This window comes from Erinaceus europaeus, chromosome 2 (genome assembly GCF_950295315.1).
Source record: "Erinaceus europaeus chromosome 2, mEriEur2.1, whole genome shotgun sequence".
Taxonomy (NCBI): Eukaryota; Metazoa; Chordata; class Mammalia; order Eulipotyphla; family Erinaceidae; genus Erinaceus; species Erinaceus europaeus.
The window spans coordinates 196,895,792-196,912,838 of record NC_080163.1 but is presented as its reverse complement, the minus strand read 5'-3'; the positions used below and the strand labels follow the sequence as shown (position 1 = coordinate 196,912,838).

The window sequence follows — 17,047 nt, the reverse complement described above, 5'->3', positions numbered from 1 at the left end:
AATTAAAAAAAAAAAAAATATATATATATATATTTATGGCTGTCTGCTCTCTGCCTGCGTAGATCATGTGTTTGCTTTGCTTTCTCTCGCTTCTCTCCCTCTTTCTTTCTCTTCCTCAGGCCCTAACATGTGAATGTTGTCAACTTTCTCGAATAAAGTTTAAAGTACCTGAAATTCATGCTTTCTCAATTCTTGAGATAATGCGTGACAGAAAGAGAGCTGGGAGACTCCAGGGGGGTAGGTGGGACTTCCGGCGCGTGCTCCCTGAGCATGCTGGGAAATGTAGTCCTGCTGCCCATCAGCGTCGCAGGCACTTCCGCTCCCGGGGCTAGAGTTCGCGGCCTGAGACTCTCACTGGAGAGGTGAGTGGGTGCGGGGATACCCGGGCTTCGTGGGACTATTCTGGGGGCTAGTGCGCGGCCTGACCACCGCGGAGGGAGAGGGCCGAGGTGAGGCGCTGTTGGAGTTGCAGTGTTTAGGGTGCCGGGCGGGTCGTGGGGTGCCTGCAGGCAGCAGGGGTCTGCAGGGCTGGGTGGGGACCCCCGGTTCCCTGCGGCCCCGCCTGTCACCTCCCGCACGTGCACACGCTGTCACCTGCCAGTGGTATTACGTTGCATGAAAACTTGATTTTTTATTTTTTTGCATGTTAAGGAAACAAGATTAGACGAATTAGAGAGTCTATTTGAGCACAAACATTTTAATTTCCCCCCTTCCCTTTTTTATTTTTAAAATATTCCCTTTTTTTTTGCCCTTGCTTTATTTTTGTAATTATTATTGTTGTTGATATTGATGTCAATGTTGTTGGATAGGGCAGAGAGAGAAATGGAGAGAGGAGGAGAAGAAAGAGAGGGGAAGAGAAAGATAGACACCTGCAGACCTGCAGTTGGGGAGCCCGGGGCTTGAACCGGGATCCTTACGCTGATCCTTGCTCTTAGTGCCCTACCGCTCGATTCCCCCCTCCCCCTTTTTTTAAACCGGAACACTGCTCAGCTCTGGCTGATGGTGGTGCTGGAGATTGAACCTGGGACCTCAGAGTCTCTGGCGTGAAAGTCGTTTGCAGAAGCCTGACTACCCAGACCATCTTAAAAGATTTTGAAGGGGGAGTCGGGCAATAGCACAGCGGGTTAAGCGCACGTGGTGCAAAGCGCAAAGACCAGCGGAAGAATCCCCACCTGCAGGGGCGTCGCTTCACAGTCGGTGAAGCTGGTCTGCAGGTGTCTGTCTTTCTCTCCCCCTCTCTGTCTTCCCTTCGTTTCTCCATTTCTCTCTGTCCCATCCAACAACAACATCAGTAATAACTACAACAATAAACGACAAGGGCAACAAAAGGAAATAAATAAAAATTTTGAAAAAAAAAAAAGATTTTGAAGGGATGGGGATACAGACAGCCATTACCAAATGCTTTACCGCACCATCACCGCCTCCAGAGCATAATCACTTTGTGCCTCAGTTTCCTTCTCTGCAAGACAGTTCACCTGGACACTGTACTGCTTTGCCACGCTTACGACCCAGGTTGGAGCCTGGCTCCCACTGCACTGGTGGGAATTTAAGTGCTGTCTTTAAAAATTCCACCTGGAATAGTGACACTCCAATGATGACTAAATAAATAAATAAATAAATAAACGATTCCAACAACAAATCAAGAAGCTATCAGTCTGAGCTCTGTGTAGCAAAATACATAGCAGGAGTGGTAAACACAGCTCACTTAATGTGTGGCTCGGTCCTGTGCATGACCCAGGAAGGCTGGTTTCTGCTGCACTGTAGGTGGTTTTGGCATTGTGGTTCCTACCTACCTGTCTGAAAAAGTCTGGCCAGAATAGTGAGTCTCTGATGAAAAACGGAGTCAGGCGGTAGCACAGCGGGTTAAGCCTATGTGGTGTGAAGCGCAAGGACCGGCTTAAGGATCCGGGTTCCAGCCCCGGGCTCCCCACCTGCAGGGAATCACTTCACAAGCCGTGAAACAGGTCTGCAGGTGTCTGTCTTTCTCTCCCTCTCCTTCTCTGTCTTCCCTTCCTCTCTCCATTTCACTCTGTCCTGTCCAACAACGACGACATCAATAACTACAACAATAAAAACAAGGGCAACACACAAAAAAGGGGAATAAATATTTTTTAAAAAAGATAAAACAAAAACTAAATAAATAATAATGAAAATAAAATTAGGAGTATTTACTATGTATGTATATTTGGAGATTTTATTTATTTTTTTTTAATTTTCACTTTTTAACCAGAGCACTGTTCAGCTCCGACTTATGGTGGTGCGAAAATTGAACCTGGGACTTTGGAGCCTCAGGCATGAGAGTCTGTTTGCATAACCATTATGCTATCTACCCTCTGCTCTATTTATTTTTAATTTTTTTATGAGTGAGTGAAAGACTGGGAGAGAGAAACAGCAACACTCCGGTCCCTGTGATGCTTAGGGATGGAATTCAGCCTCATGCTTCAGAGTCCAATTTTTCTTCTACTTTGCTGCCTCCCGGCAGCTACTTGGGAGAGTTAACAGTATAGTACGAATCATTTATTCTAGCGGTTCTGGCATCCGGCAGCATGTTACTGTTAAGAATGATTTAGTGGGAGTCGGGCTGTAGCGCAGCGGGCTAAGCGCAGGTGGCGCAAAGCACAAAGACCGGCATAAGGATCCCGGTTCGAACCCCGGCTCCGCACCTGCAGGGGAGTCGCTTCACAGGCGGTGAAGCAGGTCTGCAGGTGTCTGTCTTTCTCTCCCCCTCTCTGTCTTCCCCTCCTCTCTCCATTTCTCTCTGTCCTATCCAACAACAACAATAATAACTACAACAATAAAACAACAAGGGCAACAAAAGGGAAAAATATATATATAAAATAAAAAAAAATTAAAAAAAAGAATGATTTAGTCTGGGGGTTGGGCGGTGGCGCAGTGGGTTAAGCTCATGTGGTGCAAAGCACAAGGACCGGCGTAAGGATCCCGGTTCGAACCCCTGCTCCCCACCTGCAGGGGAGTCGCTTCACAGGCGGTGAAGCAGGTCTGCAAGTGTCTGTCTTTCTCTCCCCCTCTCTGTCTTCCCCTCCTCTCTCCATTTCTCTCTGTCCTATCCAACAACGAACAACATCAACAATGGCAATAATAATAACCACAACGAGGCTACAACAAGGGCAAGAAAGGGGGAAAAAATGGCCTCCAGGAGCAGTGGATTTATGGTGCAGGCACCGAGCCCAGCAATAACCCTAGAGGAAAAAAAAAATTTAAAAAAAAAAAAAAAGAATGATTTAGTCTGAGACCAGGTGGTGGTACATCTGGTGGAGCACACATGTTAATATGTGCAAGGACTCCACCCCTGAGCTCCCCACCTGCAGAGAAGTTGCTTCACAGGCGGTGAAGCAGGTCTGTAGGTGTCAAATAATAAAAAAAAATGTGCAAGGACCTGGGTTCAAGGCCCTGGTCCCCACCTGTGGGGGGGAAGCTTCGCAGTGATGAAGCAGTGGTGCAGGTGTCTCTTTGTCTCCCCACTCTCCTCCTGATTTCTCTGTCTCTGTTCAGTAACTAATAAAATAAAATAAAAATAAAGGATAATCCGCTCGAGGCCAGGCGGTGGCGCACCTGGTTAAGCACACACACTGCAGTGCACAAGGACCTGGATTCAAGTCCCTGGTCCTCACCTGCAGGGAAAAAGCTTCAGGAATGGTGAAGCAGGGCTGCAACTGTTTAGACTGTCTCTTTCCCTTTCTCGACCTCACCCCTCCCCTCTCTGTTTCTCCCTGTCTCTATCCAACATTAAGATAAAAGACTTAAAAAAAGAACAATCAACTTGTAGGGTACAATTTTCTTTTATTATTATTATTATTTATTTTCCATTTTGTTGCCCTTGTTTTTATTGTTGTAGAGAGGGGGAGAGAAAGACAGACACCTGCAGACCAGCTTCTCCGCTTGTGAAGTGACTCCCCTGCAGGTGGGGAGCCAGGGGCTTGAACCGGGATCCTTAGGCCGGTCCTTGCACTTTGTGCCCCATGCACTTAACCCGCTGCGCTACCGCCTGACCCCCAGGGTACAATTTTCTATGTAGCCCAAGTCAAATGTTTATAACTGTTCATGTCAAACTATGTATCTGATCTGTCTAGAGGGAGAGACAGACACAGCACGCTGAGCATAAAGTGGTGTCAGGGGCTGTATCTGCCTCCAGCTTGCAAGTTGGTGCTCTAGCAGGCTGAACTCTCCCCCTAGCCCTGTAATACTGCTACTGTAATAAAGTCAAGAAAACTCTTGTCTGAGGGAGTCAGGCGGTAGCGCAGCGGGTTAAGCACAGGTGGCACAAAGCACAAGGACCGGTGTAAGGATCTTGGCTCGAGCCCCCCGGCTCCCCACCTGCAGGGGAGTTGCTTCACAGGCAGTGAAGCAGGTCTGCAGGTGTCTGTCTTTCTCTCCCCCTCTCTGTCTTCCCCTCCTCTCTCCATTTCTCTCTGTCCTATCCAACGACAGCAGCAACAACAACAATAACCACAATAATGATAAAAACAACAAGGGCAACAAAAGGGGAAAAAATGGCCTCCAGGAGCAGTGGATTCATGGTGCAGGCACTGAGCCCCGGCAATAACCCTGGAGGCAAAAAAAAAAAAAAAAGAAAGAAAGAAAGAAAAAAAGAATGCAAGCATGGAGATATTACTGATTTGTCTAAGATTTCACAGCTGATAAGCAGCAGTCCCCAGAGACTGCTATCGTCTTTTTTAAAATGATTTTTTTTAAAGATTTTATTTATTTATGAGAAAGATAGGAGGACAGAGAAAGAACCAGACATCACTCTGGCACATGTGCTGCCGGGGATCGAACTCAGGACCTCATGCTTGAGAGTCCAGAGCTTTACCACTGCGCCACCTCCCGGACCACGATGATGTTTTTATTCATGTTAATGAGAGATACAGAGAGAAAGAGAGTGAGAACAAAGCACTGATTTGCTCTGGTAGTGCAGGGGATTGAACCTGGGACCTCAGTTCCTCAGGCATGAAAGTCTTTTTGCCGTAGTCTGCGAGGCGGTACAGTGGATAAAGTGGTGGGCTATCAAGCAGGATGTCCTGAGTTTGATCCCCGGCAGCCCATATTACCAGAGTGATATGTGGTTCTCTTTCTCTCTTTCTTCCTATCCCTCTAACCAATAAATAACATCTTTAAAAACAAAAATATTTAAGAAATCACTTTGTATAACCATTATGTTGTGTCCTGAGCCAGAGACTGTTACTTTTTTTTTCTTTTTGCCTCTAGGGTTATTGCTGGGGCTTGGTGCCTGAACCATGAATTCACTGCTCCTGGAGGCTTTTTTCCCTTTTTGTTGCCCTTGTTTTATCATTGTGGTTATTATTATTGTTGGACAGGACAGAAATGGAGAGAGGAAGGGAAGACAGAGAGGGGGAGAGAAAGATAGACACCTGTAGACCTGCTTCACCGCCTGTGAAGCGTCTCCCCTGCAGGTGGGGAGCCAGGGGCTCGAACCAAGATCTTCACCCTGGTCCTTGAGCCAAGGGCTCGAACTGGGATCCCTACGCCTGTCCCTGCGCTTCGTGCCATGCTCACTTAACCCCTGCACTACAGCAGGACCCCCAGAGACTGTTATCTTAACCTTACCTTGCTCTGGTTTCCACCCTCCCTACCATGAAGCCTTTGCCCTAGGAGCTGCAGGGAGATGCTGTGTTAAGGCTGCCTGTGTGTGGCTGGGGTGGGAGGCGTCAGTCAGCACAGGGGCTCTCATCTGCAGGGGTGAGTGGTGTCTGTAATCCAGCCCATGCTCTGCTTCTCACCCCACCCTGGGGACAGGACAGTGGGACTGTTCCATGTGAAGCAGCCAGATGACTTAGCAACAGCCTTGGACAAACTCTCACGGCTTCTTTCTGTTTCCCCAGGCTCAGCCCTTTAGCAGACAGGAGGACAAAAATGACCAAATTCAAGGTGAGTTGCTAGGGGCCTGGTGGTGGTGCAGCCAGTAAGACCAGGTTCAAGACCTGGGTTTGAGCCCTCAGTTCCCACCTGCTGCATGGAAGGTGGAAGGGGGGAGGAAGCTTCATGACTGGTGGAGGAGTGCTGCAGGTGCCTCTTTTTTTCTCTCCCTCTATTTCCCCCTTTCATCTTATTTCTATTTGCCATTATTTAAAAAAAAAAAAAGAGGAGTTGGGCAGTAACGCAATGGGTTAAGTGCACGTGGTGCAAAGCGCAAGTCCCGGCGAAAGGATCCGGGTTCGAGCCCCCAGCTCTCCACCTGCAGGGGAGTCGCTTCGCAAGCGGTGAAGCAGGTCTGCAGGTGTCTGTCTCTCCCCCTCTCTGTCTTCCCCTCCTCTGTCCATTTCTCTCTGTCCTTTCCAAACGATGACGACAACAACAACTACAACAACAATGAAAAAAACAAGGGCAACAAAATGGAAAAATAATAAATATTTTTTTAAAAAAAAACCAATAGTTGAGAGATAAGGTGGAAACTGAAAGAACTCTAGTGTTCTGGGAATTTGAAAATTCTAAGTGCTTCTTGAGAGAGAATCATTGTGTCTATGGTAGTAGGCTACTACAAGAAATAGCAAGTGTTTCTGAAAAGATCACTGAGGACAGACCAGATGTCAGCCTTTGGTTCCTCAGTGAAAATCTGCTGAGGGATCTCACAGAGATGTCTGTGCAGACAGACCTGGATCTCCTGCTGAGGGCCAGAGGACTCCAGTGCCAGCTGAGCAGGTGTGGAGAGCTGGAGGCCCCAGAAATTTAGACTACACATGCAAGGAGATCCCCTGGCTCCCCCACGCATTACCTTGGTGTGCATGACAGCAAGTTTCAGGTGGCTTGACACTAGACCCTGAAACTGCTCAGCACAATCTCATCATCACTGAAGACAGGAAGAAGGTTCTGTTTGACAGCAAAATAATGGTCTCCACCCCTGCTCCCAGCCCCAAGGCATTTACTTTTCACCCAGCTGTCCTGAGCTCTGAGGGGTTTGACGCTGGCCGGCATTTTTGCATGGTAGAAATCACAGGCACAGGCGTGTGTTCCCTGGGTGTCTGCAAAGAGTCTTTCCCCAGGCAGGTGCTGATGCCACAGGCCCCAAGCGATGGCCGCTGGCAAACCCAACAGCCCCCTCGGACCTACCTCAACTCAGACACAATGATAGTGGGCACTGGCATTTTCCCGGACTATGAACTAGGAGAGATTTGGATCTGTGATATCTCTGAGATGTCTCCCATCTGCACACTGCTGGACACATTTACAGAGAAACGAATTCCCTATTTTGCTATAGAAACTTCTTCCCCACCGGTAGGCATGACTATGAGATAAATGCAGAGCACTTGATTCCTTATCTAGGAGAAAGCCTATTAATAAAGCTTTTGAGTTCATTAATATATATATATATATATATATATATATATATATATATATATATGTGTGTGTGTGTGTATATAGTAAAATGGGGGCTGGGGAGATAGCATAATGGTTATTACAAATACCTTAAAAGCCTGAGGCTCTGAGATCTCAGGTTCAATCCCCGGCACCACCATAAGCCAGAACTGAGCAGTGTTCTGTTCTCTTTCTCTCAGTATCTTTCCCTCTGTATCTACTCTCTCTCATTAAAATAAAGTAAATGAAAATATTTTTTTTTTAAATTCTTTAAAAAAAAAAGTAAAGTGGAAAAATCGACTGCTGGGCTGGAGAGACAACATGATGGTTCTGCAAAGAGATTCTCATGCCTGAGGGCCCAAGGGCCCAGCTTCAATCCCTAGCACCATCATAAACCAGAACTGAGCAGTGCTCTGATCTGTCTCTCTCTCTGTATCTCTCATTAAAATAAATAAGTAGAAAAATTTTTTTAAAAATGAAGGAGAAGGAAAGAAAGGGAGAAAGAAAAAATGGCTACCAAGAGTGGTGACTTTGTTGTGCAGGCCCCAAAGCCCCAGTGATCATTCTGGTGGAAAAAATAAAGTGAGCCACTCATCTCGTAATTCGACATTACTCCATGATTAGACACACCAGTTTCTCTTTCTTGGCAAGAATCAAGAAGAACAAAAAGAATCGAGAACATCTGTGCCAGCAGTTTAAGTAGTTGTTGTTGTTGTCACTATGTCTTCACTGTTCACTGCCAACTCTTTCAGAGAGAGACAACGCACCATGGAGGGTTCCTTAGTGGACTCCAGACTTGAACCTGGGTCGTGACCATGACAAAGCAAGCGCACAACCCAAGTGAGCTATCTTGCTGGCCCTGGTGACAGCTTTTTATTTTTGAGTAGTTTGATTGCCTTCTGTAATTTTCAGATATACGAGCACAATAAAAAAAAAAGTCAACAGGGAGCCGGGCGGTAGCGCAGCGGGTTAATCGCACGTGGCGCAAAGAGCAAGGACCGGCGTAAGGATCCTGGTTCGAGCCCCCGCTCCCCACCTGCAGGGGTGTCACTTCATAAGCGGTGAAACAGGTCTGCAGGTGTCTGTCTTTCTCTCCTCCTCTCTGTCTTCCCCTCCTCTCTCTATTTCTCTCTGTTCTGTCCAACAATGATGACATCAATAACAACAATAATAACTACAACAACAAGGGCAACAAAAAGGAAAAATTAAAGAGAAAAAGGTCAACGGCAGTGAAAAAGGAAACCTCACATTTTATTATCGTTCCCTTGACAAAACAACTTTTTTTTCACTTTCCACTGGGTCTCCCTCTTTTTATTTATTTTTTTACTAGAGCACAGCCTAGCTTTGGTTTGTGGTAGTGGTGGTAGGGGAGGGAGGTTGAACCTGGGACTTTGGAGCCTCAGTCATGAGAGTCTCTTTCCATAACTATTATGCTATCTCCCCCCCCCTCTTCTTCTCTGTCTCCTCCTTGCCTCTCAACTTCTCTCTGTTTTTATCCAAAAAATAAACTTAAAAGGGAGCAATTAAAAAAATCCTAGTATTGGGAGTCGGGCTGTAGCGCAGCGGGCTAAGCGCAGGTGGCGCAAAGCACAAGGACCGGCATAAGGATCCCGGTTCGAACCCCGGCTCCCCACCTGCAGGGGAGTTGCTTCACAGGCGGTGAAGCAGGTCTGCAGGTGTCTGTCTTTCTCTCCCCCTCTGTCTTCCCCTCCTCTCTCCATTTCTCTCTGTCCTATCCAACAACGACAACAACAATAATAACTACAACAATAAAACAACAAGGGCAACAAAAGGGAATAAATAAATAAAATAAATATTTAAAAAAAAATCCTAGTATGTATTATTTGGAATATTTAACTATATCATAGTAAAACTGACTCTTGGCTTCTAGAACCCCTCCCTACACATACATTCTTTTCACTTAGTGGTTCTCTCTTTTAGTGGACCCTTGCTGCAAGATTTATGTGGAGAGCAGGCAGACATCATAGTAGTTACGCAAAAAACTTTCAGACTAGGGACTCTGAGGTCCCAGGTTCAGCCCCCAGCACTATGATAAGCCAGAGCTGAGAAGCATTCTGGTCTCTGTGTGTCTTTCTCCATTTCTGTCTCATTAAAGTAAAAGAAGATAGTATGAATCATGTGAAATGTAAAGTATATTCCAGTGGAGTGTGTTTGACATTGTAGGAGGCGGTGACCTTCAGGGACGTGGCCGTGGTCTTCACGGAGGAGGAGCTGGGGCTGCTGGACCCCACCCAGAGGCAGCTGTACCGGGACGTGATGCTGGAGAACTTCCGGAACCTGCTGTCCGTGGGTGAGGACAGGCCCTGTGTGACTGAACTTCATTCAACCACCTGCATGGTGTGTGGGTGTCCTTGACTGCATGGGGGCTCTGGAGCTCGTAAGTCAGTTTCTAATTATCTGGCCAGCAGGAGACATAACGATAGCATTATTACATTCTTTCTCTCCTGGCTAAAGTGTTCTGTAAATGAATTACAAGTTGGCAACCTGACTCTTCTGAGGTGTTGGACTTTCTCAAATTGTGATCCTCTCTAGTGGTCTTAGGTTCTGACACAAATTTAGAAAATTCTACCAACTTTTTTTTTTTTTCCCCTTCCCCTGAGCGAGGCCATCTTGCTATTCCCAAGATGCTTTTTCTTTCAGGTAAGAGACAGAAATACCACAGTACTCGATTTTCCTCCCATGTGGTGCTGACATTTGAACTGGAGCCATGCACATGGCAAGGCACTGGCCCTACTTGGTGGGCTGTCTCTCTAGTCCTGTATCAACTTTCTTTTTTTTCTGAGAACACTGCTCACCTCTGCCTTATGGTGGTGCTGGGGATTGAACCTAGCACCTCAGAGCCTCAGGCATGCAAGTCTTTTGCATAACCTCAATGCTATCTCCCCAGTCCCAACATTACTTATTTATATATATTTTTAATTTTTTAAATTTATTTATTTTCCCTTTTGTTGCCCTTGTCTTTTTATTGTTGTTGTAGTTATTATTGTTGTTATTGATGTCGTCATTGTTAGATAGAACAGAGAGAAATAGAGGAGGGGAAGACAGAGAGGGGGAGAGAAAGATAAGACACCTGCAGACCTGCTTCACCGCCTGTGGAGTGACTCCCCTGCAGGTGGGGAGCCAGGGGCTCGAACCGGGATTCTTACGCCGGTCCTTGTGCTTGGCGCCACCTGTGCTTAACCCGCTGCGCCACCGCCCGACTCCCACTTATTTATGTTTAAATTCTTCTTGGGAATGTCTTTGGAGTTATGCGCTTATGCAGTAGCAGTGCTCTGAGCTAATGGCTTCTGACAGAGAGGGAGAGACACCACAGCACTGAAGCATCCCTCAGTGCTGAGCCCTCCTGGGTGGGGTGCCAGAGGCTGCACCTGACTTGAACTCATGGCAAGGCAGACACTCTGTCTAGTGAGATATCTTACTGGTCTCGCACCAGCACTTTTTTTTTTTTTTTTGCCTCCAGGGTTATCACTGGGGCTCGGTGCCTGCACTACGAATCCACTGCTCCTGGTAGCCATTTTTTTCCCCATTTTTGTTGCCCTTGTTGTTTATTGTTGTTGTGATTGCTGTCATTGTTGGGCAGTACGGAGAGAAATCGAGAGAGGAGGGGAAGACAGAGAGGGAGAAAGACAGACACCTGCAGACCTGCTTCACAAATAGGTGGGGAGCCGGGGCTTGAATTAGGATCCTTACTCCAGTCCTTGCACCATCCTTGCACTTCACACCATGTGCGCTTAACCCACTGTGCTACTGCCCGGCCCCGAGTTAATTAAAATTTAAAAAAGAAAAGAAACAGAAATATGGAAGAGTATCCAGAGATTCTCAGTACGTCTTTTATAGCCTGTGTCCGCCCCTGCATCCATTTAAGAATCTCACATTCCAAAAAAGGAAGGGAGAAAAATGGAACACTGCCCTGATTTAGTAGACTTTAATGTGTGGCTTTAACATTTCTCAACAGAGCACTAATGTAGCCTGTCTTTGTCCTTGTAGAAGACAAATACCTAAATGACATGGGGACCCTTCAGCAAGTACAATCAAGGGTATACCTGCCACCCAGGGAGCTTTTCTGCTCACAGATCTGGCAACAGGTCATAAAGGAGCTAACCAGACATGAAGATTACATCATAGATGTTCAAAGAATTGACTCTCCGTTGGAAAAGCAAGGTGCTACTCGATGTAAAGATGAAGAGTTTAGTAAAAGCTTGAATCAGAGTTTCTGTGTTCAAGTTGGCCACAAAGTTCACACAGGAAGAAAACCTTGTAAAGAGAAAGAGTATACAATAGATAGAAATCAGGGCTCTGATCTTCCAATTCACCAGACGACCCATGCAGGAGAGAAGCTCTACAAATGTGGAACGTGTGAGAACACCTTCTGTCGACTCTCAGGTCTTCAGGCCCATCAGGGAATCCACAGAAGAGAGAAATCGCATGGGTATGACGTATCACATCAGGATTCCAGTCAGAGGTCACGTCACCACCAGAGAGTTCCCACTGGAGAGACTCCACACAGACTTGAGAGTGGGAGAGCCAGTGGGAGAAGCTCACACTGTCAAGCTCCTTTGATAGTCCACACGGCAGAGGAGCCCTATAAGTGTGAGGAATGTGGACTGGGCTTCAGGCAGAGCTCACGCCTTTGGTCCCATCAGAGAAGCCACACAGGAAAGAAACCTTACAGATGTGAAGAGTGTGGCAAGGGCTTCAGCTGGCGTTCACGGTTGCAGGCTCATCAGAGAATCCACACTGGAGAGAAGCCATACAAATGTGATGCCTGTGGCAAGGGCTTTAGTTACAGCTCACACCTGAACATTCACTGTAGAATCCACACAGGAGAGAAGCCCTATAAGTGTGAGGCGTGTGGGAAAGGTTTCAGCGTGGGGTCACACCTTCAAGCCCATCAGCTAAGCCACACTGGAGAGAAACCTTACAAATGTGAGCAGTGTGGGAAGGGCTTCTGTAGGGCCTCAAATCTCCTGGACCATCAGAGAGGCCACTCTGGAGAGAAACCCTATCAGTGTGATGCATGTGGGAAAGGCTTTAGTCGGAGCTCAGATTTTAACATTCATTTTAGAGTCCACACAGGAGAGAAGCCCTACAAATGTGAGGAGTGTGGGAAGGGCTTCAGTCAGGCGTCCAATCTTCTGGCCCATCAAAGAGGTCACACTGGCGAGAAACCATACAAATGTGATACCTGTGGGAAGGGCTTCAGTCGGAGTTCAGACCTTAACGTTCACTGTCGAATACATACTGGAGAGAAACCCTATAAATGTGAAAAATGTGGTAAGGCTTTCAGTCAGTTCTCGAGTCTGCAAGTGCATCAGAGAGTTCACACCGGCGAGAAACCTTACCAGTGTGCCGAGTGTGGGAAGGGTTTCAGCGTGGGTTCTCAGCTCCAAGCCCATCAGAGGTGCCACACTGGAGAGAAACCCTACCAATGTGAAGAGTGTGGGAAGGGCTTCTGTCGGGCCTCGAATTTTCTGGCTCATCGAGGCGTTCACACAGGAGAGAAACCGTATCGATGCGACGTGTGTGGTAAGCGCTTCCGACAGAGATCATACCTTCAAGCTCACCAGAGGGTCCACACTGGAGAGAAACCCTACAAATGTGAGGAGTGTGGCAAGGTCTTCAGTTGGAGCTCGTACCTCCAAGCCCATCAGAGAGTTCACATGGGAGACAAGCCGTACAGATGTGAGCAGTGTGGGAAGGGCTTCAGCTGGAGCTCCAGTCTTATCATTCATCAGCGAGTCCATGCTGATGACGAGGGTGACACACACTTTCCTTCACCGGAGAATTTGTAAGGGAAAGAAGTTCACTCTAATCATCATCATCATCATTATTAATTACTATTATTTGCTTCCAGGGTTATTGCTGGGGCTCGCTGCCTGCAGTACAAATTCAGTGCTCCTGGAGGCCATATTTTCCATTTTTGTCGCCCTTGTTATTGCTGCTGTTGCATAGGACAGAGAAATGGAGAGAAGAGGGGAAGACAGAGGGGGAGAGAGAAAGACACCTGCAGACCTGCTTCACCGCCTGTGAAACGACCCCCCTGCAGGTGGGGAGCTGGGAGCTCGAACTACGATCTTTGCGCAGTCCTTGCACTTTGTGCCATGTGCAACAACCCACTGCGCTACTGCCTTGCCCCCTACTCCAATTATTTTAGGCCTTCCAAGTGGATGCTGAAATTCTTCAATCACCAGGCCTATCATAGTAGGGGAAAAACATGTTTTATAAAAGTATTTAAGTGGGAGTCGGGCGGTAGCGCAGCGGGTCGAGCGCATGTGGCGCAAAGCGCAAGGACCGGCATAAGGATCCTGGTTCGAGCCCCGGCTCCCCACCTGCAGGGGAGTCGCTTCACAAGCGGTGAAGTAGGTCTGCAGGTGTCTGTTTTTCTCTCCCCCTCCGTCTTCCCCTCCTCTCTCCATTTCTCTCTGTCCTGTCCAAGAACAACGACATCAATAACCACAACGATGTTAAAACAACAAGGTCAACAAAAAGGGAAAATATTAAAAATTTTTTAAAAAGAAATTAGACACACGAGCTCATTTCCCCAGCTCTCAAAAGTTCTGTGAAGAAAGGCTTATCAAACTGGGAGTTGTGACTCATTGAGACCAGAAATCAATTCACTGGGTGTGCTCAGTGCTTTTGGATGCGAACAGTATTTATAAGAGATGATTTGGGAGCCAGCCAGTGAGGTAAGTGCACATGCTACAGAGCGGAGTGACCTGCACAAGGATCCCAGTTCCAGCCCCCTGGCTCCCCACACCTGCAGGAGGGTCGCTTTACAGGTGAAGCTGGTCTGAAGGTGTCTTTCTCAGAGAGGGGGAGCCTCTCTGTCTTCCGCTCCTCTCTCGATTTCTGTCCTATCCAACAACAGTGGCAACAATAACAACAATGATAAACAACAAGGGCAACAAAAGGGGGAAAAAATGGCCTCCAGTAGCAATGGATTCGGAGTGCAGGCACCGAGCCCTAGCGATAACCCTGGAGGCAAAAATTAAAAAATATATTAAAAAAGGAGATGATTGCATGTAGTAATATGCGTAAATATCAGTCTTAAATTTCATCCATTTTGACGTATAGAAGCTTTGTGTAATCAGCCCGGGTCAGTGTACACAGTATTTATTATTTTTTCTTTACTAAACCAGAGATTTTCCTTGTGCACTTTTCCAGCCAGTCCCACCTCCAGTGGCAGTAAGTGCTCTTTCTTGTAATATAAAAAAAATTATATGTTTTTGTATTATGATTTCTATGCCATAGATTAGTTAAATCTGTCTTTGAGTTTGATTTTGGCCCACTATACTCTTGTGATAAAAATTCTTCAACAAGATAAAAGGCATCTAAACCCGCTGCACTACCGCCTGACTCCCTCAAACCCAATTCTTGTGCTTAGTACTATGTGTGCTTAACTGGGTGCAGCAGCACTGGGCTCCTTTTTCTGTCATTTTTTAGAACAAGTTTTCTGGCTCAAAAGTACTCTTGCCCAGAATTTTATTAGGATTGTGTTGGGTTTAACATTTTGGCAATATTGAATATACTGATCCGATGACAGTTTATCTGCCTTTTTTGTATGACTCCTTTCATCAGTGATTGTAGGTTGTTTTGTTTTTTTAGTGATTGCCGTTTTAAGCATATAGACTCTATGTGTCTATTTTATTAGACTTATATTATCAAGATGTGCTCCCTGATCTTAACTGCTAAACTAAAAGGTGCTTCTTTTAAAATATATATTTCAACTTCCAATTATTGTTATAGGGTTTTTTTTTTACATTTTAAAAATATTTTAAATGTATTATTGAATAGAAACAAATTGAGAGAAGAGGGGGAGATAGAGAGACAGAGACACCTGCAGCCCTGCTTCACCACTTGTGAACCTTTCCCCTGCAAGTGGGGACCAGGGTCTTGAACCTGTGTCCTTGTGCACTGTAATGTGTGCACTTAACCAGGTGCACCACCTCCTGATCCCCTATAATTTTTATTTTGTTTTGTTTTCTATTAGTAATTTAATTATGGTTTAAAAAATTACATCAGGGGGTACAATTCCATACCGTTCCTACCACCAGAAATCTGTGTCCCCATTTCTTCCATTAGAAACTGCAGTGGTTCTCCCAAGGTCTTAGATAAGGGTTGACTTTTTTCTAGGATAATCTATATATTTGCCCATTCTGCTGCGTTCCCTTTTCTTCTCTCCCTTTCACCCCCCCCCCCAGTTCTATTTTATTTGTCAGGACAGAGAAAAAGAGAGAGGAAGGGAGATAGGGAGAGACAAGACACCTGCAAACCTGCTTCACTGCTTGTGAAGCAACCCCCCCCCAGGTGGGGAGCCAGGGTTCAAAGTCTAGTCCTTGACCATGGTGATAAATGCTCCACCTCCTACCCCCTTTCTTCCTAAGTCACACTACTTCCTATTACTACTTCTGATTGTCTCCTTTCTCCTCTTTTCTGAGTCCTGATGGAGTTGGGTTCCAGAGCTCTTTAGTCATCTTCCCTTCACATTTCTCCCCCTTTGGGGTGTGGATCAGAAAGTCGTATAATTGTTTTATGTCGACCCTATATCTATAATCCAATACTTGCATATTATTTAACTATATTTTGTAAATAGATTGCATATATTTACATATTTTCTTTGGTCTCCAAGTTTCCTTTATTTATTTTTAACCCTCAAGTTTATTCATGGGCCTCTCACTGCCCCCACTCTCAGCTGTTATTTTATTTCCTATTAGAAGGTAAGAGATGGGGAGCCGGGCGGTGGCGCAGCGGGTTAAGCGCACGTGGCGCAAAGCGCAGGGACCGGCATAAGGATCCCGGTTTGAGCCCCCGGCTCCCCACCTGCAGGGGAGTCGCTTCACAGGCGGTGAAGCAGGTCTGCAGGTGTCTGTCTTTCTCTCCCCCCCCCGTCTTCCCCTCTCTATTTCTCTCCGTCCCATCCAACAACAGCAATAACAAGAACAATAAACAAGGGCAAAAAAGGGAAAACATTTTTTAAAAAGTTTAAAAAGAAGAGAAAAATAAAAGGGTAAGAGATGGAGAGACAGGACAACACGACCATGAAGGTAGTTTCATGTGATGACTTGAGTCTCTGGTCCTGGCTCATGGTAATGAGTGCACTGTACAGAATGACCCACCTGCAAGCTGGATCCCTTGGGTGTAAACTGCATCTTATTAATATCGACAAGATCAGTGCCCAATAAGCTCTTCCAGGAATATGGGGAACTCAACAGCAGTAGGGTAGTTGAGCATATCTGCACCAACAGGTGCAATCTAGTCTTTTTTCGGTCCGCAGGTTCCGAGGAGAGCCTGCAGGAGCCAGGGTTCCCACTTTCCAGCACTCTGGGGCTCAGTCCAGAGTCACTCCAGTCCCGCACCGGCCAAGCGGGGCTGAGCTTGGCTGCCCCGAGGGATACTGGGAAATGTAGGCGCTCGCCCAATGGGAGCTAGGCACAGGGGGCTTCTGGGAAGTGTAGTCCGGGCTCCGTGGGAGTCAGGCACAACCTCGCCACCATCTTTTTCTTGCTGCAGTGCTCCGGGGCCGCTCCTCCCTACCCTGTGGCATTAACTTCCCGGAAGGGCGCAGAGGCCCGAGGGGAGCCTGGAGCCCCGCGCTGCAGCCTGTGCTCCGGGAAGGGCACCGCGCCCCGTGAGTCCCCGCCCTCCGCGCCTGGGGGGAGGCGGGGAATGCGGAGCTACCCGGCCTGGGGCTTCT

At 46.9% G+C, this 17,047-nt stretch overlaps 1 protein-coding gene across 1 annotated transcript; it reads left to right on the top strand.

The window, feature by feature from the left end:
• The first annotated feature begins 314 nt into the window (after positions 1–314).
• Positions 315–13,276, top strand: LOC103122309 (zinc finger protein 45). Its single transcript, XM_016192467.2, has 4 exons — positions 315–362; positions 5,862–5,907; positions 9,517–9,643; positions 11,341–13,276. The coding sequence occupies exons 2-4, from the start codon at positions 5,893–5,895 to the stop codon at positions 13,143–13,145; spliced, it is 1,947 nt and encodes a 648-aa protein (XP_016047953.2). The 5' UTR covers positions 315–362; positions 5,862–5,892; the 3' UTR covers positions 13,146–13,276.
• The last annotated feature ends 3,771 nt before the right edge of the window (positions 13,277–17,047 follow it).

Excerpts from the sequence above, each read along its gene's own strand:
- LOC103122309 (XM_016192467.2), top strand. Across the intron at positions 9,644-11,340 it reads CCGGAACCTGCTGTCCGTGG|AAGACAAATACCTAAATGAC; the intron begins GTGAGGACAGGC and ends TTGTCCTTGTAG.